This window comes from Bison bison, unplaced genomic scaffold (assembly GCF_000754665.1).
Source record: "Bison bison bison isolate TAMUID 2011002044 unplaced genomic scaffold, Bison_UMD1.0 scf7180017864057, whole genome shotgun sequence".
NCBI lineage: Eukaryota > Metazoa > Chordata > Mammalia > Artiodactyla > Bovidae > Bison > Bison bison.
In genome coordinates this window covers 4245002-4265899 of record NW_011494629.1, presented here as the reverse complement: position 1 = coordinate 4265899, position 20898 = coordinate 4245002, and the positions used below count along the sequence as shown (strand labels likewise).

Here is a 20898-nt window from a genome sequence, read left to right as displayed (position 1 = left end):
AAACATCAATAACCTCAGATATGCAGATGACACCACCCTTATGGCAGAAAGCGAAGAGGAACTAAAGAGCCTCCTGATGAAAGTGAAAGAGAAGGGTGGAAAAGCTGACTTAAAACTCAAGACTCAAAAAACTAAGATCATGGCATCTGGTCCCATCACTTCATGGCAAATAGATGGGGAAACAATGGAAATGGCAAATAGATGGGGAAACAATGGAAACAGTGACAGACTTTATTTTCTTGGGTTACAAAATCACTGCAGGTGACTGCAGCCATGAAATTAAAAGATGCTTGCTCCTTGGAAGAAAAGCTATGACAAACTTAGACAGCATATTAAAAGGCAGAGACATTACTTTGCCAACAAAGATCCGTATAGTCAAAGTTATGGTTTTTCAAGTAGTCATGTATGGATATGAGAGTTGGACCATAAAAAAGCTGAGCACCAAAGACTTGATGCTTTTGAACTGTAATGTTGGAGAAGACTCTTGAGAGTCCCTTGGACTGCAAGGAGATCAAACCAGTCAATCCTAAAGGAAATCGTATATTCACTGGAAGGACTGATACTGAAGCTGAAGCTCCAAATCTTTGGTCACCTGATGTGAAGAGCTAACTCATTAGAAAAGACACTGATGCTGGGAAATCTTGATGGCAGGAGGAGAAGGGGAATGACAGAGGCCAAGATGGTTCCATGGCATCACCGACTCATCAGATATGAGTTTGAGCAAGGTCCACAAGTTGGTGATGGACAGGGGAAACCTGGCATGCTGCAGTCCATGGGTCATAACGAGTTGGACACAACTGAGTGACTGAACGACAACAACAAAATGCAGAGTACATCATGCTGGATGAATCACAAGCTGGAATCAGGATGCCAGGAGAAATATCAATAACCTTAGATATGCAGATGATACCACTCTAATGGCAGAAAGCAAAAAGGAACTAAAGAGCCCCTTGATAAACATGAAAGAGGAGAGTGAAAAAGCTGGATTGAAACTCCACATTCAAAAAATGAAGATCATGGCCTCTGTTCCCACCACTTCATGGAAAATAGATGGGGAAAAAATGGAAACATGACAGGTTTTATTTTCTTGGCATTCAAAGTCACTGCAGACTATGACTGTAGACACAGAATTAAAAGACACTTACTCCTTGGAAGAAAAGCTATGATAAACCCAGACAGCATATTAAAAAGCAGAGACATCACTTTGCTGAGAAAGGTCCATATAGTCAAAACATAGTTTTTCTTCAGTAGTCATATACAGATGTGAAAGTTGGGCCATAAAGAAAGCTGAGCATCAAAGAACTGATGCTTTCAAACTGTGGTGCTAGAGAAGACTCTTGAGAGTTTCCCTGGACAACAAGGAGATCAAACCAATCAATCCTAAAGGAAGTCAATCTTGAATATTCACTGGAAGGACTAACACTAAAGCTGAAGCTCCAATACTTTGGCCACCTGATGTGAAGAGCTGACTCACTGGAAAAGAACTTGGTGCTGGGAAAGACTGAGGGCAGGGGGAGAAGGAGCCAACAGAGGATGAGATGGTTGGATGGCAGCACCAACTCAATGGACATGAGTTTGAGCAATCCACAATTCACAGAACTTTATAAATCAGCTATGTAACCTCATTATTCTTGTTTTAAAGATAAGGAAATTGAGGCTCAAAGAGAGTAAATAACTAGTCCACGGACTCAGAACTAAAAAGCGGCAAAGCCAGGATTCAAATCCATCTGATTCCAGGGAAGAGGCACCGAACTGTTAGATTGATGCCATGAATTAATGTCCTCAAAAGACCCCCTTTATTTATTTATTTTTTTTTAAAGACCCCCTTTAAAAACTGTTGCTTAGTCACCAAATCGTGTCTGAATCTTTTGCAACCCCATGGACTGTAGCCTGCCAGGCTCTTCTGTCCATTGGATTTCCCAGGCAAGAATACTGCAGTGGGTTGCACTATTCTTCTCCAAAAAACTGGGACTCACCTAATTTTCATCTTTAAAGTTGTAGAATCTGAAATATTGTTTTTATTACTTACTGATTTATTTTTAATTACTATGCCGTTATTGAGCTTCCCTGGTGGCTCAGATGGTAAAGCCTTTATTAGATTTTACTTGCAAAATGACTACTCATAAAATAACAATTAAGAACATTTATCAAGAGTGTCTTTGTTTTCTAGGAAGCACACTGTTAACTGGAAAAAAATGTATAGAGTTGTAGACAGATGGGGTCAAGATTTTGACAAAGAAGCCCCAGAAGCTGCCAACTCACATCTAGGCACTGCCTACCCTACCACTCAATGAAGACAGCTGACATCAAAGGGTTTGTTTCTTGATTTTCTGAATGTCATGGCTACAAGAGCAAGTGAAAAAATATATATATATAAAGTGCAAGTGAAAAAAAAAAGCACTTGTATCTCATTAAGTTTCTAATGACATAAGATAGAACTAAAACTTGACTCTGCTGTTTACATATAGGTGAACACAGGCTTAGGCAAGGAAAGGTACTAGTCTGAGTCTGTGATATAAGTTGAATTTTTTATTATCTGGAATGGGGGGAAGGTAATTGACAAAGAGTAACTCACACAGGTTAGTAGATTTTTTTCAAAATTATTTGTTCTCAGTCAGCAACTGGGATATAAATATCTTACTATGGTTAGGCATTCAACAATGGCAGCCTAAGTACTGGGAGCACTTAGTACTCACCATTGTCAAACAATCAACGCCTGGAAAGAACACATTATTTGAGAGATTACTGGTTTTGAAAGAGGCGCAAGAGGTTGCCCAAAATCCCTCCTTTGAAAACAGGAGAAACTGGGTACAGGATCAGAGTACGTCAGGGCAGAGGCCATTGCAAAACAACAGTCTCTGGGCCTGAGCCCTGGGCCAAACCTCAAATGAGAAGAGACACTAGCCCACTGAGCCCAGACCCTCAAAAAGGCCAGAATGGTCCAAGTCAGGAGCACACCTGGCTACCAACAAGACTAAAAACAATTTGTCCATACAGGAAAGTTTCTCAAATTCCTAATTTTGGTCCACAAAATTATGATTAATTAAGATTAATCCTAATGATTAAGATTGAATCACATGCTTGCAAATCACAGGTCACCAAATACACAAGAAAATAAACCATAATGACACTCACAAACACATATTGAGTGGACAACCTATATATTTAGATTTTCAAGAACTGCAGATATTGGGATCATCAGATACAGAATAGCTATGTGTGTAATATTTAAAGAAATAAAAGATACAGTCACAAAGATAACCAACAAAAGAATGTCATGAATGAACAGATTACATTTTAAAAAAACTGGAACTTTTACAAATAAAATTGTTAAAATAAAAAACTCCAGTGGGGAGGAGCGAGAAAGGAATAGGGGATTAAGACGTACAAGCTGCTATGTATAAAATAATCTATAGGGATATATAGTATAACACAGGGAATATATCCAATACTTCATAATAACTATAAAGGACTATAACCTTTAAAAACTGTGAATCACTATGCTGTATACCTGAAACATATATAATTGCTGTTGTTTAGTCACTAAGTCATGTCTGACTCTTTGCAACCTCATGGACTATATAGCCCACCAGGCTCCTCTGTCCATGGGATTCTCTTGGCAAGAATACTGGAGTATTCTTATATATACTTATTAGAATACTGGAGTATTCTAATATATAATGGGTTGCCATTATATATTATTGTACATCAACTAAACCTCAATAAACTATAAATTTTTTTAAAACTCCAAGAAATAGGTTAAATATTAAATCAGACACAGCTAAAGAAAGAATTACTGAGCTGGAGAATATAAACACTTTTACTGTATATGAGACTACATTACTGCAAGGAAGATCAAGTTTAAGAATTGAAGACTATTGACCAAAGAGATCATGAGTTGTCTCAGTCCATCTACACAACAATGAAAATAATAATAATAATAAGGGGAAATTCATCTTTCTTCACAGGAAAAATCTTTTGACAAGTAATTCCAAGACAGTCATTCAAAGACCCTTTCTCATGGGCTAAGACACGGGTGCTTGCATGTACATGGAGCCCAGCCCAGGAAGGATACTTCAAAGACTTCAAGCAGTGGAGAGGAAGTCTCTTCAAAACTTCTAAAGAGGAAAACTTCAGTGAGTGCCACAAGGCAGGGAAGAACAGAGGGTAGCTTATGTTCCCCCGTGCATCCTTTTGCAGCTTTTGAATTATTTACTAGTTGTATGTATTATCTACTTATGAAAGGAAATTTTCAAGTTTGGGGAACATATAAAAAAATACAAGCTGCAAGGCCCCTCAACAGAATGATACACCTGAGGAAAATTTTAAGAACAAAAGCCTAAAATTATTGGACAATGGCCTGGGCAAATCTGCTCAGAAAACACCCTGAATATAACAGGTACAGCACTACAGAAAATGGTTATTTCCACATATTTATGTGAGGTGAGAATCTTGGGAAACTTGGGACATTGGGACAAAGACAAAAAACACATTTGAATGTGATACGGCAGCTGACTTTATTTCAAACTAACTTGCAGAAATCAATAGGCAACATCATATTTTGGAGGTCATGGGTCCCGATCCACTCTTCTGCTACAGAGCTTTGTGAAATTGCTCAGTCATGTCCAACTCTTTGTGACCCCGTGGACTGTAGCCTGCCAGGCTCCTCTATCCATGGGATTTTCCAGGCAAAAGTACTGGAGTGGGTTGCCATTTCCTTCTCCAGGGCTGCTACAGGGCTACTTCTCAGAAAAAGCTGGAGAAGCACAGACTAAGGGATTTTGACAAAGCAGAGAGAATGTATATTTTGATTTGACTTATCAAGAGATACAACAGACCAAAGCTTCTTATCTGTGGCTTCTTACCCCAAAAAACAGGAAAGAAGAAACTGTATGATAAACAGAACATTCTTCCATTGATTGAACTCAGTAGCCTATTGTTAAAAAAAGCAAAGAAAACTAATGGTTAGAATAATAATACTGGTTTTATCAATCTGCACATTCTAGTACAAATTCCACTTTCACAAACAGAAAAATACAGTTTCAAAACTCCTGGGTAATATCAGCTGTGAGAAATGGGGCAAATTACTTTTCTTCTCCGAACCTGAGGCTCATTTCACAAAATGGGAATTATTATTTTAAAAACTGCCTCAAAGGTCAATGTGAGGATTTAATTAAACTGTTTAGAACCTGGCAGGTGGCAAGAACAAAATGACAGCTATTATTGCTGTGGTTATTTTTAAATTTTTACTAATTTCTAGTCATAAAATCAAGGTTGTGTTCACTTTTTAATAATCTTAAAAGAAAGTTTATTATAAAATTAATGATATTGGCAAGACTAAGAAAACTTTTCAGTTCACAAATTATTTTTAAGAATTTGCACAAAAGGAAAAGGGTGGAAGGAGAATTCCCTGATGGTCCAGTAGCCAGGACTCAGCACTTTCACTGCTGGGGCCCAAGTTCCATTCCTGGTCAGGGAACTAAGAGCAGGCAAAAAAAAAAAAGAATTTATAGATGCTTAAAAGTATCATGAACAAATAAACTATTGTTTCCTATTTACAAACCGATCAAGTAACTGGGGTAAAGGAGCTGGTAGAGAAGTTTAATGCTCAGCTTCTTCTCTTAGTCCCTGCTACTGCTAAGCCGCCTCGGTCATGTCTGACTCTGTGCGATCCCATAGACGGCAGCCCACCAGGCTCCCCCGTCCCTGGGATTCTCCAGGGCAAGAACACTGGAGTGGGTTGCCATTTCCTTCTCCAGTGCAGGAAAGTGAAAAGTGAAAGTGAAGTCACTCAGTCGTGTCCGACTCTTTGCGACTCCATGGACTGCAGCCTACCAGGCTCCTCCGTCCATGGGATTTTCCAGGCAAGAGTACTGGAGTGGGGGTGCCACTGCCTTCTCCTCTTAGTCCCTAGGTGAGAAAATAAAATTAACCCTTTTGAAAAGATAGGTAACAATAAAAAGGAGTATTTTATTCATGATTTTTCCCTTGCCTGAATCCAAAAATGATTTCACAGTGACTCAAGACTCTGTGTAAGAATGTGCTTAATAACATGATTAAATATGACTTCTACTCACTTTCTGTTTAACAACACTTTGTTAGCCAAGTTTTAGTAACTTTATAGATTTAACACTAAATCCTCCTTAAGTTTATAATTCAAATTTTTAAACCAATTAAAGTGGAACTCTCTTCTCTGACTAGTACAACCTTGTCACACTTTACTGTACCTGTTTCATCAGTAATACTTTGCCCACCTTTCTTATGAAAAAAATACACATTAAATGTTGATAACCACCAAACCTGGTTGATGGGTACATGGGACCTGCATACTATTCTCTTTCCTTCTGAATAGGTTTGCACGTTTTCATAATAAAACTTTTCTTTTTAACACTTACTTTTGAAACAAAAAACATAGTCAATATAAATCTGTCTTTCGGGCAAGCCCCAAGCCAATCAAAGGGTCAGAAAACATCCAGGACATTTATATGATTGTCAAAAATCAAAACAAAACAGAAACTTCTGGAAAACATTCTGTGTCTGAAAAATTAAATAAAATTGGGAATAAGAGAAAGCCACATGGCCCAAACTTCAAACCAAAGATAGGAAACATTTATCTACTCAAAGCACTGGGAGTATTTATAAAAACAATAAATAAAAACTGTATGTTGTTGATACCACATAAGCCATTGAGTGCTATGTGGTAATTTTCATTAAAAATATTTGGATTCATTGCCAACTTAAATTTTGATAGATTTTAATTTTATTCTGTTCCTTTAATAATGATGAGCTGTGTTGGTGGCATTTTAAAAAATCACATAGAATGATACTTATTTGAAAACAGAAAATAATTTTAAATGAGTAACAATAAAGCACTTCCTGCTTTAAACTTACTATTTCTGTGAAAGTACGTTGGAGTGTGAATCTTTTTCATTTTTCATTATTTTTTTAAATCAGAAAAAAGTCCTATTATTTATTTCTATTCATCAACTGCAATACATTAACTGTACTTTGAACTTATTGCAGTGATTTGATTAACTAAAGAAAGTTTACACATTATTTTCCAGGAGCCTAATTTGTTAACAAGAGGAGCTGGCATTACTGACTTTGTTAATCACAAACAGAATCAGGGTGCTATTACCAGATCTGTAGACTGTGGAAGTCCAAGGTCCAGGAGTACAGTGAGTCACACACGTGAGTCTCAACAGAATCTCTGACCCTTCGGTCAACTGGGAAAAAATGACTCATCAAAGTACTCCTTCCATTAACAAGAGAAGTTAACCTTTCACTCAAATTCATCAATCAACTTTCAATACAATCAAACCAAACTTGGTAATAAAACACAATTTTATATGGCAGACTAACACACCTAATTATATAAGCTCACTACTTCTTATATTTTGTTCACAGTCTAAAATGGATTCAGCCATGGTTAAAAGTGACCAGCTGGAAGGAATTCATGATGATTCAGTGAACACAGGGCAGAACAATGAAGTGAAAGAAATGAGAATCTTACTATTTTTCCTACAGAGTTTTTTAAAATTATTGATTACAGTATCTCATCTCTTTTGGCATCTTTTACCATATAACACGTTTAAGTTAGTCAAATTTTTAACTTAATGATTTTTGTATTTTTGTCATCTTATAGAGGCCTCGGAGAAGGCAATGGCACCCCACTCCAGTACTCTTGCCTGGCAAATCCCATGGACAGAGGAGCTTGGTAGGCTGCAGTCCATGGGGTCGCTAGCAGTTGGACACGACTGAGCGACTTCACTTTCACTTTTCACTTTCATGTATTGGAGAAGGAAATGGCAACCCACTCCAGTGTTCTTGCCTGGAGAATCCCAGGGACAGGGGAGCCTGGTGGGCTACCGTCTATGGAGTCGCACAGAGTCGGACACAACTAAAGTGACTTAGCAGCATCTGGAATTTCAGAGAATAGTTATTATTGCTTGGGCTCTAAGGTAACTATAGGAACTTCTGTTTGAAATCTTAAGAGACTGATCAAATGGAAGAGGCTAGATAGGGTAAATACTGAGATACTCCAGCATGGAAAGTCAGAATAGAAATACAATATTCTCCTAGAACACTAGAATTGAGTAAGCTGAAAGTCAGAATAAGAATACAATATTCTCCCAGAACACTAGAATTGAGTAAGCTGAAAGTCAGAATAGGAATACAATATTCTCCCAGAACACTAGAATTGAGTAAGCTGAAGAAAATCTAAGGTCTCTTATACTTTCTAAGCTATAGTGATAGGTCATGCTTTTTCATATATGAAGGAAAGAAACAAACACTTTCAATATACAAATTTAAAAACTGAGATTACAGCAGAGGGTGTGTTTCTAGAGCAAGACAGCCTCTTGGATCCATCACCTACTTTCCTTGGAAAGTTATTTGAATATTGTGCCCTAGATTCCTTGTATATAAAATGGGAATAATTAATAATACCTTCTCCTCAGGCTATTGTGGCAATGTAATGAGATAGGTCATGTACACTGTTTCAAACAATGTCTGATAGAATGATTCCTCGATAATTATTAACTATTTTTATTATTACATGAGAAAGTATAATAATTCTGCGTAATAATAATTACAGCAGGTGGCAACTTCTGAAAGCACCATGCTATAAGTTTGTAAGTCAATAACTTGAATGTAGAAATACATATTCCTATTGAAATACTGTTATAAATTATTAACATAATACATGTAGTCTATTTTCAAAAGGTACCTAAAATTCAGTTTCTGGTCACTATGCCATTCATAACATTGTTTCTATGGTGAAACAAACTTTTAGTTTAAATCAAGTGTTCTAAGAGTTTCTAGATTTATACTTTAGAAATAAATATATATCTGAAAATCCATAAAGCATCAGAATCTCAGAAGAGATAAATTCCAGAGACTCAAAAGAAAAACTCCTTTTTATAATAATGAAATGAGGCAAGCCAATAGGACTACTTCATTGAGGGCTCATAATTTCATCTTGTTTATGTAAGGCTGCTGGCACTAAATTGGTTTAATTGAAGGTAACTAAAAAATAAGTACTGTGTTTTTAGATATTCTGCCCTTGTTCATTATTAATAAAGACGCTTGGGGTGCTTGCTTTAACTTCCAATATTCTGAATTAACAATGAGGCCCAGGTTCACAAACTGAGACTCCTATATTAAAACTGCTGTTTCTTGGAAGTCTTCAATATAAACACATGGAAATGGATGTTTACCCCTAGGGACATTGCTACTAAGCCAGTCCACTATTCCCCTGTTCTGAGAAAGAAATCAGAAAAGGGAGAAAGTATAGTTCTGAGAAGGAACAAGAAGCCCTGATATTCACCCCAGGAGTCCCCAGGAGTCTGCAGCCTTCTGAAGTCATTCAAACCCCCAGCGGGCACAAGGGGCACTGATGCTCAACCAGTGTGCACCACAACCATGCTGTTAAATGCAGAAATACTGTCGTATGGTAGGCAAACGTCTGCTGTGGTGGCAGGTGTAGGGGGCTGTAAACACCACCCCAGCCTAGCAACAACAGGATTAATGAGGTTAATGCCTGGCTACTGGTGCGGGGGGCGAGGTGGGCATCTGTGGGAGAGGCCAGAGGCCACGCTGGACAAGGGTTTTGCCCAGCACACCTCATTTTTCACATGAACTTCAAGTGGTGTGTCTGGCAACTTTCTGAGTCAGCACATTTCAAGGTGGCCATTGTGGATGTTATGGGGTGAACATTCACCCTTCCTAAGAGATACTCCCATGCCCCAGCTGAACCTCATATCCTTCTGCTAATTTACCTGTCTCTGACAGGTATGCAGCAGATAAGTGAACAGGGCAAATACCAAAAGAACAAGATCTTCTCAAAATTCCAGATCCTGGAATATTTAGAGGCAGATGTCATGACGTCTGGGATTAGCTTTAAAATACTCCAGGGGAAGAAGGGGGAGTGAAAGCAGATGACGACAGATGAAATAAGAATGGTGAAATGCCAAAATACGCTGAAGTTGTGTGATAGATACATGCGAGCTCATCAAATCATTCTTTACTTTGTGCGTATGTTTCCAAATGTCCATAATAAAGGTAATAAATAAGTAAATCCATTTTTTAAACTATCAAAATCCCCTTCAATGTTAATTAACTTTCCCAGGGTCCTCACACCAACTAAGGGGAAAGGGAGACTCAAACTCCAGATTTTCGTTATTGTTGTCTTGCTAAAAGCGTCAAGGCCAGAGTTTTTTTGACTACTTCCTGCTACTTCCCAGGGGTTTAAAGACAAATGCAAAGAAAGGAAAGTGCTAAAGGTATTACTGAGGATATCAAACATCTTGCTTTTGGAAATCCTAGGTACCTTTAGACACTTTTTTCCTTTATACACTTTTTATTTTAATGAGTACTGCAGGCTAAATATTAAAATTGTGAAGACTGCTAAGTAGAATGAATGACTGTCATCAGCTTACCTGTCGAAGGTCTCCAGTGGAGACACTAATGATAAGAGTTGGGATAATCATGAAGCAGGCATTGTAGAAAAGCACTCCATATTTCCCTAACTCCTGCAAAAGCCAAGAAACTCCACTCAGTTTTAGAAATATAAAGTGTCAGATTTCTTGGAGCCATTTATTCGCCTGATGTACTTATGCAGAGTTAGAATACACATTCTGACTGGTTCTGTATTTGAATATTTTCAGCAAATTTCTGACATAAAATAAAATGCTTCAAGTATACTGTGATTTTTAAAAAAAATTTGTTTTACCCAAAAAATGAGATATAAAATGGATGGAGCTGGATGGACTCCGAGGTTCCACCAATCTTTAACATGCTGCTGCTGCTAAGTCGCTTCAGTCGTGTCCAGCTCTGTGTGACCCCAGAGACAGCAGCCCACCAGGCTCCCCCATCCCTGGGATTCTCCATGCTAATTGTTCCTTTTTTTTTTTTTTAAAGCATGCTATTCAAAATAGGAAGTCTGGAACAAAGTCAATAGCATTAAAAATGCTAATATAAACAAAACTTCTTAAAAACATCTGCTCCTTCTATTAAGGAACAGCAGGGTAAAAACACCAGGTATCTTGTTTCCAATCTTGCATAAATTTAATTTTCATTAAAGAGACTACATCCACCACTTTCCATACAGGGTGACATATTGTGATTCTCAAAAGGCAACAAACCCAGTTATGTAAAACTGCCATTAAAAAATAAATGATAATACAGAAAAATACAGTGCAGATAAAAAACAGCTCATAGGAATAAGCCTGTCCATCAAAGCAAACATCCTCACTCAACACTAAGAACTGGGAACAAAGGAATGTATGCCTGGCCCATCCTCCAGAGCTTCCTGCACAGCTGGGGTGGGGGTAAGGGCTTGGAGCTCCAACCCAGGGGCAGCCACATGGGAGGAAAGCCCATCTGCCCACCCGCCCCTCATGAAAGGGCCTTACCATTTATCCATTCCAGTCATCTAACTCCACAGAGGAGGAAACTGAGGTTTGGAGAAGTGAAGTCACATTAACCTGTCAGCCTGGTGGCTCAGATGACAAAGAATGCAGGAGACATGGGTTCGATTCCTGGCTCAGGAAGATCCCCTGGAGAAGGGAATGGCAGCCCACTCCAGTATTCTTGCCTGGAGAATTCCATGAGCAGAAGAGCCCGGTGGACTATAGTGCATAGGGTCATAAAGAGTCAGACACTACTGAGTGACCTTCACTTTCACTTTGTTCAGCAATACTTGCATCTGTAACCCACATCTCCAGACTCTCAAATTAGAGCTGCTTTCAGAATACTCCCGACTTTACTTGATCACTGATGGTGATGGTAAAAAACATCTAGTTTTACTTTGCCTTTCAAAATGATCCCCTTTCTATGTAGCATTCTTTCTTTGCACCCAAAATAGTGCCTATTTTTCCTTTCCTACCTAATTTTCACCCCAAATTTTGCATGACAAGGAATAACAAGAACCTATGCACAGTATAATTTAAAAGAAATTAGTAATCTGTAGATCATAACATGTAAATTAAATTACATGCCCGCTTTACAAGTTTATTTTTTTCATGTTATTTCAGGGGTCAGATGACAAAGCCCAAAAGCCAAAGAAGCGAAAGTCTGGTACCTTTGGGTCCATTTTCTGTTTGGTGTAAACGCCATTCGCTGCCGTGAAGATATCATTCAGGAATACAAAAATATACCCTTCCAAGTTAAAAGCAAGGTCAGAACTGGGAGGGAGAATACAAAGGAATATGATTATCAGAAACTCAAAAAAAAGAAAAACTCACAGCTTGGCCTCAGAGGCCTTCTGTTTTCTCTTTCCCTGATCAAATCCATTTGTAGTGCTAGCAAAACTGCCTTTTCTCTGGCATACTTTCCCCCTGTGTAGCGGTGAATAGCTAATTCTTCTCCCCTGCCTCCAGACAAGAACAAAATCAGGCCACCAGGAAGCTTCATCTTAATCATAACAGCTTAAAACCAGACGGACATTAACCATCTTCCTTTGACTAGGAAGCCCTTCTTTTGCTAATAAATCAGCATGAGCCTTGTTTTTCTAAGGGGAATGATTTGTTCAACCCACCTGTGGCTTTTCTTATTGTGGTACACAGGGCCATCCCCAGAGTACAGCCCTCTGGGGACAGCTGGGCAGTGACAGGCCAAAGAGGTCAAAGGAGGAACTGACACTTCCATCTGGTCCCCTAAAGTCACTTCACCACCAGTACCCTCACTATCCATCAAAAAGGCAAGGCAGGGTCCATGTCCTTCTCTGCAACTCCTCTAAGGCCTCTCTCTTCCCATTCTTTGAAGGCTTCTCTTCAATTTCCATTTTAAATAAACAACACTACTATAAACATGTTTGAGGGGAATATGGCAAAGGGAGGAGAGTAAACAACAGCTAAGCCCAGATATGATTCATCACCTGCACTTGACCTTGCAAACAGCACCACACCCATGTCATAATTCATAAGTATGAATAACATGAATTATATATTGTCAAGGAGGATTCCTCTACCACCTTTGGGTCAGTATCTGGGGGCCTGCAAATTTAACTGACAATAGAGTAACAGGAGAAAAAAATACAAATCGTATTAAATATTTTACATGCACAGGAGTTCACAGAAAAAAAATGAAACTCAAAGAGGTGGTTAGACTATGGAGCTTATATACCACATAAATAGAGCAGAGGGTGTGGGCTTCAAGGAATAAATAAATTGTGGAAAAGGCACTGGGAAATATATGGAGGAAACTTATGGAAGATAAGGGTTATTTTAATAAGGTTTGCTTATGCTGACTCATCTTGATGCTGACTCTCTGTGTCTGGTGATAAGAACTGCTTTCCTATTCTGACTACGGACCAGGGACACCTTCACAAAGGGAAATTTATGGTCTACTTTTATGCAGAAAAGGGGAGGGCAGAGAACTCTTCCCACACTTGTTGATTCTCAATTCCTTCAACTCAAAATACCATTTATGTCAAAGTGGCACATTCTGGGGTGGCATATCCTCGTCCCCTTCAGTATCAAAATAAGATTATTTCTACCACAAAAGAGGGAAATATGCAAAAACTGCATCAAGATTGGAATGCAGATTAAACCAGACTTTGCCTGAAGCTTCCACTGGTATTACTTACCTACAAATATATTTGTGACATTATAATTTTAAATCATTGTAAATCAGAATTCTGTGGTTCAGTCACAAAAATAGAATCTCTCAAAGGAGAGTTTTCCAAATCGTGCCTACCCCATTCAGCTCAGTGTAAAGAAGAACCTGCACAGAAGATGGGCTTATTACAGAGGACTGGCATATGTTACAAGATTCTATGGAAGCTCCTGAGAGTCTAAACTGAATTATCTGGAAAATGTAAAACAATGCAAATAAAATAAGGATTTTGTATAACCAAAAAAAAAAAAGAATCTGCCATCCTTAGGATGGCCAAGAGTTGAATGGGCAAAAACCTGAAGATTCCAGAGGAATGGAAAGGAAGTATTTTACTTACTTCCTCAAAGAGCCTTAGGGGAATTCTTGGAGTTTTCACATCTCCTACTTGAGGGGGACCAAGAATTCCCAACATCATCTGTTTAGGCCAGTAGTGAAAGCACAGAAGTTTGAGAAGAATTTACTTGTGTTATAGATGGGGGCGGATTCATGGTTAACCCTTGTCATTTAGGGCTGTTCACAGACATTCTATTTCAACTGTTATTGGCCATGTAACTTGCTTTGGTAACACATGTCACTTCTGGGGAAAACTTTGGAGAGCCAGTGTACAATTCCCCACATGTCTTCTTCCTTTCTTGATGAGAAAGGAAACCCCCTTTGAGGCAGAGGTTCCATCAGCCTGGGTCCCTGAGTAGCTATAATGGGCAGAGCACCCCCACAGCATTAACTGATGTTGGTATGTACGTGGAATTGGGCGGAAATATATTTGGTATGTTAAACAACCAAGATGTGGGGTCTATTTGTTATAGCAGCCCAAACTGGCTCATCTATACTTGCATTTGATGAATTAATTTGAGTGACAGCACAGAAAGGTGGGGTTACAGCTGGCCTGCAGCTAAGACTGCACCCATTACCCATAAGGAGGTTATCCATTCTGTGGGTGCTGAGGAAAGAAAAAGTCGAGAATTACTACTCCAAGCTGGCTCTTGGGTAGAAGTCAGATGTTTCAGGAAGCACTATTTACCCTTTCAGCTCATTAGAGTTATCACATATGTTAAATATGAGCTGAATTCCTACTAACTGCTTCTGGAAATGTGCCTTCACACACACAGTACCTGAACTGCCATTCCTCATCAAAGACTTACATTTTTATAAACTAATTTTTTTTAAAGTCTTCAATGACTCTAAGTCAGTGGTTTTCAAACTGAGCTCCAAGAAACCTAGAAAAGAGAGGAGGCCCAGTGGAGACCTCAGAGCACTGTAGGAGGAAGGCACTTTCAATAGAACAAATCCCATTTTTAGCTACTTTATGTATCTTATTCTGTTTGAACAAAAGTCTTCATGACCAAAACTTAGGCTCTAATTGTGGATGCTTATTGTCTGGACCAGCACTGAAACCAAACAGGCCAGCTCAGACATAGCTAGAATTGGAGAAGAGGAAATTATAGATAAAAATTCAAATAATAAACCCTGGCCTAGGTAAGGGACTAAACACATTTATAACAATAATTTGTTGTTCAGTTTCTAAGTCATGTCTGACTCTTTGCAACTGCATGGACTGCAGCACACAAGGCTTCCTTGTCCTTCACTGTCTCCCAGCATTTGTTCAAATTCATGTCCATTGAGTTGGTGATGCTATCTAACTATCTCATCCTCTGCCATCCCTTTCTCCTTTTGCTTTCAATAACATCAGGGTATTTTCCAATGCGTCATCTCTTTGCATCATGTGCCCAAAGTATTGGAGCTTCAGCTTCAGCATTAGTCTTTTCAATGAATATTCAGGGTTGATTTCCTTTAGGATTGACTGGTTTGATGTCCATGCAGTCTAAGGGACTCTTAAGAGTGTTCCCCAGCACCACAGTTCAAAAGCATCAATTTTTTGGCACTCAGCTTTCTTTATGGTCCAACTCTCACATGGTACATGACTACTGGAAAAGTCAGCTTTGACTATATGGACCTTTGTTGGCAAAGTGATGTCTCTGCTTTTTCATAAGCTATTAGGTTTGTCATAGCTTTTCTTCCAAGGAGCAAGCATCTTTCAATTTCATTGCTGCAGTAACAATCCACAGTGATTTTGGAGCCCAAGAAAAGAAAATATGTCACTGTTTCCACTGTTTTCCCCTTCTATTTGCAATATAACAATAATAAACATCATTATTATTGCTAATATCTGTCACCATCTACTAGAATGGAAACTCCATGAAGGCAAGAATTCTAGTCTGTTTTATTAACTGCTAGATTCTTTAGCACATAGAATGATGCTTGGCATACAGTAAATGCTGCAACATGTTTCTGTTGGACTCAGCCATAAATTAGAGTGAATCCTGGCTCACTATTATCTCATTTAATTCTCACAAGTGACCGTATTAGGTGGATGCTGTTCTAATCTTCACTTAACAGTCAAAATAACTGAGACACAGGGAGGCTGAGTAGCTTGTTCTTAGTTACACAGCTGGTAAGTGAGGAGACTAGAATAAGGTTCCAGACATCCTGGCTCTGTAGCCTATACCATTAATTTGCAATTGATGATCCAGAACTCTTGTTTCTAAATGAGTTAATGAAACTAGTTTAACTGAAATTTCTCCAACCTTTTCTTTCTCCCCTTCACTTCATGTAGGTTTTTCTCTTCTATTACGGTTGTACCTCCATATCCACAGGGGATTGGTTCCAGGACCCCACACCTCTAACCCCTCCACATGCAGATACCCAAATCTGTGCATGCTCAGGTCCCTTATATAAATCGATGTGCAAAGTTTGTATGTAACCTATGCTGTTTTTGTTGTTGTTGTTGTTGTTAGTCACTCAGTTGTGTCTGACTCTGGGACCCCATGGACTGTAGCCCACCAGGCTCCTCTGTCCATGGAATTCTCCAGGCGAGAATACTAGAGTGGGTAGCCACTCCTTTCTCCAGGGGATCTTCCTGACCCAGGGATCAAACCTAGGTCCCCTGCATTGCAGGTGAATTCTTTTACGATTTGAGCCACCAGGGAAGCCCTAATCTATGTACACCATCCCATATACTTTAAATCATCTCTAGATTACTTGTAGTACTTAATACAATGTAAATACCATGTCAACAGTTACCAGTGCACAGCAAATTCAAGTTTTGCTTTTGGGGATTTTCTAGAATTAAAAAAATATATTTTTGATCCATACCTAGTTAAATCCACAGATGCAAAAGCCTCAGATACAAATGGCTAAATGTATCATAAATGAGGAAACAGGCACAGAGAGGCTAAGAAAGAGCTAACAGACAGCAGGGTTAAGTTTCCAACCCAAGAAAAGTAACTGCACACATACTTTAAACACTGTGTTATAAAAGGAGTCTGAGTGCCTGCTTTCAGATGCAAACTTGAAGTCCTTATTCCTGGTCAGGCTTATTAATGAACAAGATAGCAGTCATACACTGGTATTGGCTCATGTCCCAAACATACAAATACATTTAATGAGAGTATTCCACCCTTGGAAATATTGACCGCTAAGGCATTACTGGATGATAAAACAAATCAGCATATAAGGGCTTTATAAATCTGTTATATTCTTAGCCTAAGAACTTCTCAAAACTCTTGGTAAAATTTTTATATTGAAGACAAACATTCAGTAATAAAAGTACACAGTTCATTCCTTTTATGAAAAAAAGCTGTATTAATATCTTGTAATGCTCTCTATACATATTTCTCAGAAATGTTCTGGCCAACTTGGAACTCAGTTTGACTTTCACAGTAATATATGGAGGTTCCACTAACATCAACAGATTTGTCTCTTAGCTGTTCAATTCAACTGCAACCAGATGGAAAATGAAAAACGAGGACAGGGCCAGGCCTGTTGTCAAAGACACAAAGGAGTTATTGAGCAGAAATAGTCCAAAGTCTTACCCAGCTGCTACGAAAGCACCAAGAATGATGGCAAAGACACTGACGATGATGTTCAAGGAATACTGTTTCCTGTAATAAATAAATAGTGGGTGGAGAGATAGGTAGATAGATAAAGAAAAGGAGGAGGAGAGGAAAAATATAAATTATACTTTAAATAAACTGAGAATAGACATTGTTAACAGTTTTATAGCTATCATAAAATCTAATGGACAATGCTTTATGTAAAAAGAGCACTAAAAGCACATTAAATGGATTAGTAAATCAAACCAAATTTACTCTATTTCTTAAGTATTTGTCTTAATCTAATTACAAATGTATTTCTCTGTTCTCACTAGAGAGATGCTGGGACACAATGCATAAGAGGTGAAGTAAGTCAGAAAGAGAAAGATAAATATTGTATTCTAATGCATATATACAGAATCTAGAAAAATGGTACTGAAGAATTTATTTACAGGCCAGCAGTGGAGACACAGACATAGAGAACAGACTTATGGACATGGAGAGAGGGGAGGTGAGAGTGAGATGTATGAAAAGAGTAACATGGAGACTTATATTACTATATGTAAAACAGATAGCCAACAGGAATTTGCTGTATGGCTCAGGAAACTCAAACAGGGGCTCTGTATCAACCTAGAGGAATGCATTGGGGCAGGAGATGGGAAGGAGGTTCAAAAGGGAGGGGATATATGTATACCTATGGCTGATTCATGTTGAGGTTTGACAGAAAATAGCAAATTTTGTAAAGCAATTTTTTTTGTAAAGCAAAAACATAAAATTCTGTCAAGAAATTATCCTTCAATTAAAAAAAAAAAAAAGTGGAAGAGCTCCTGCTGGTAGGTCCAGTTGGTTTGTATTTTTATCAAGCATCCAAAGATTAAGATAAAATTCAATAGTAAAACTTAGAACACCGGACCATCATCCTAATTTCATTGTTAAGTAATCTCCACAGCAAAACCAAGAATCCATTTTAGAGTCAACCTGAATATCTTTTACATGACATTTTTAAGCCAACATTATAAGAATTAATTTATTCTGATGTTACATCATAATTACTGCATCAGAATGAATTTCCCTGATCTCCTGTACACCTACTATAATCCTATACATGTGGACAACTTCTCCTTGCCATTCCAGGAGCAGGGTATATTCCATTCAGCTCAGAAAACAGATCTACATCTGTTTTGCAGTGGTTGGTTTTTTTAGAATTTTCTACCACACATGCATGTTATTTGTCTAATTGTAAAATTATAACTTTTTTTGAAAAAACACTCATAACATGTTAAGAAATCATGGACATAGGAGTCTGCTTTTAAATGAATAAACCATCAGCCCTTAAGTTATTACAACAAGCACTTCAAACCAACTATTTGTAAAGATGACTAGATGTTGAGAATTTGCTAGGTAAAAATAATGTGGGCGTGTGGGGAGAGGACACCAAAGGAAGAGAGGAAAAACAAAAATCACCCGAGTATGATGGTTTCCAGCAGTAAAGTAAGTGGAATGGTAAATTTCCTGAGCACAGTGAACATCGGCAAGCTGTCAGAAAAGAATCAAGTATAATAACATCAGACACCAAGTATTTTTTTAATGTTTTACATTTTCAATTAAGCCCATTAATTTTCTAAATTAAATATGAGTCAACTTTAATTATCACATGTTACTAAGTCATATAAAATAATAAAAAGAAATGGAAATTTAATAATTTCATGCCACTTGTACTTATTAGCAATTCAAAACATCATACTATTCAACTACTACAAAGTGTTGAAACTACAAAGATTGTGTTAAAAGATTATATGCAATGTGAACCTATACACCCTTTGACAAAACAAGTTAGGACTAGGTATGGACAGTCATTAAATGGTCCTAACCGCAGATCTAATCACTTCTTGTTAGGAAACTTACCCTAAGATAATAACCCAAAGAAAAGAGAAAACTCATGTGCACAAAGATGTTCGCTGCAGTAGTGTGTTTGGGGAAAATATCAGAAACAATCTAAATATCAGACAAGGCAATGATCAAACAAATTCTGGTTAAATCCACTTGAGGGAACATTATGCACTAACCCTATAATATAAAACTCTACTACTCTTAGAAAACAAACGTTAAATAAATCAAGGAGGTAATGAAACTATATAGAGTCTACAACTGTAATAAGATACATTCTATGTACAGAAAGGGACTGAAAGTGAATATTTTAAATAGTATGCAAGAGGATAAAATTATGGGTAATTTACCCCCAAAACTTTATGTAAAAGGCCATATTCACTGCCTTTTAAAAATACTTATGAGGCTTTCACTCAAAACCCAGAGATTCCAGGACACAGCTCAATGCACAGCCACACTGCCAGGGCTGGAGAAACCCACCCCCATCTGTTTCCAGTGTGACTCTCAGAAGATGTGACCTAAAGAAGGAAAGTCAGAACCTTAAGGGAGAGGGGGCAGCTCCTCCTGACCAGACCTGCGGAGGGGTTTCCCACGACAACCAGCGAACAGTACAGAAAGAATTTTCAGGAACTTTACGTCCCCACTTAAAGATGTCTTATGAGACTGGTTTGAATGGCCTTTTTCAAAGCAAGATTTTAAAAAGTCATTATTTTCAATTAAATTCAAAAAAATACTTTTAGATGCCTTTTAAAAGCAGCACGGGAAATCCCTGGTGGTCCAGTGGTTAGGGCTCTGCACTCTCAGTGCCAAAGACATGGGTTTGAGCCCTAGTTGGGGAATTAATATCCCATAAGCTGTATACTGTGGCCCAAAAGAAAAAACAATAATAAAAAAATAAAAGCAGATATGGATACTTAATAGTAAAAAGCTGAATGTTCTTCCCCTAAGATCAGGAATGAGACTAGGATGTTTGCTCTCACCACTACATCTATTTCATATTGCACTTGAATTTCTAGATAGGGCAATTAGTCCAAAAAAAAAAAAAAAAGCATATAGTTTGGGAAAAAAGAAAAGAAAGTTGTCTCTATTTTCAGATGATACATATCTAGAAAATACTAAAAAATCCAACATATAATTATTAGAACAAATGAAATAAGTATGCATGAAACAAAAAGAATATACAAAAATCAACTGCACTTCTATATACTAGCAATGAGCAACCCCAAAAGGAAATGAGCAATCCAAAAAGGAAATTAACAACTCCAGTTATGATAGCATCAAAAAGAAGAAAATTCTTAGGAGTAACTTAACAAAAGCAGTGTAAGAAGTGGAATACACTACGAACTACCAAATACTGTTAAAGGATGAAAGATTAAATGGAAAGACACTCCATGCTATGGATCAGAGACTTAATGTTGTTAAAATGGAAATACTTCTCAAATAAATCTATAGATTCAACACAATCCCTATCAAAATTTCAACCACCTTTTCATCCAGCAACGGACAGACTAATTCTAAAATC

At 37.9% G+C, this 20898-nt stretch overlaps 1 protein-coding gene across 2 annotated transcripts in view; it reads right to left on the bottom strand.

Moving 5' to 3' along the window:
• Positions 1–20898, bottom strand: part of SLC35D2 (solute carrier family 35 (UDP-GlcNAc/UDP-glucose transporter), member D2) — a 57018-nt gene that overhangs the window by 10432 nt on the left and 25688 nt on the right. The window contains exons 5-9 of one of the 2 annotated variants that reach the window (XM_010836014.1): positions 18954–19025; positions 17490–17558; positions 12083–12185; positions 10440–10532; positions 4866–4933 (exon numbers count right to left, since the gene is read on the bottom strand). In XM_010836014.1, coding sequence (XP_010834316.1) covers positions 4866–4933; positions 10440–10532; positions 12083–12185; positions 17490–17558; positions 18954–19025 — 405 coding nt within the window. The remainder of the gene's footprint in view (positions 1–4865; positions 4934–10439; positions 10533–12082; positions 12186–17489; positions 17559–18953; positions 19026–20898) is intronic. The other variant, XM_010836016.1, reaches the window with a different exon arrangement.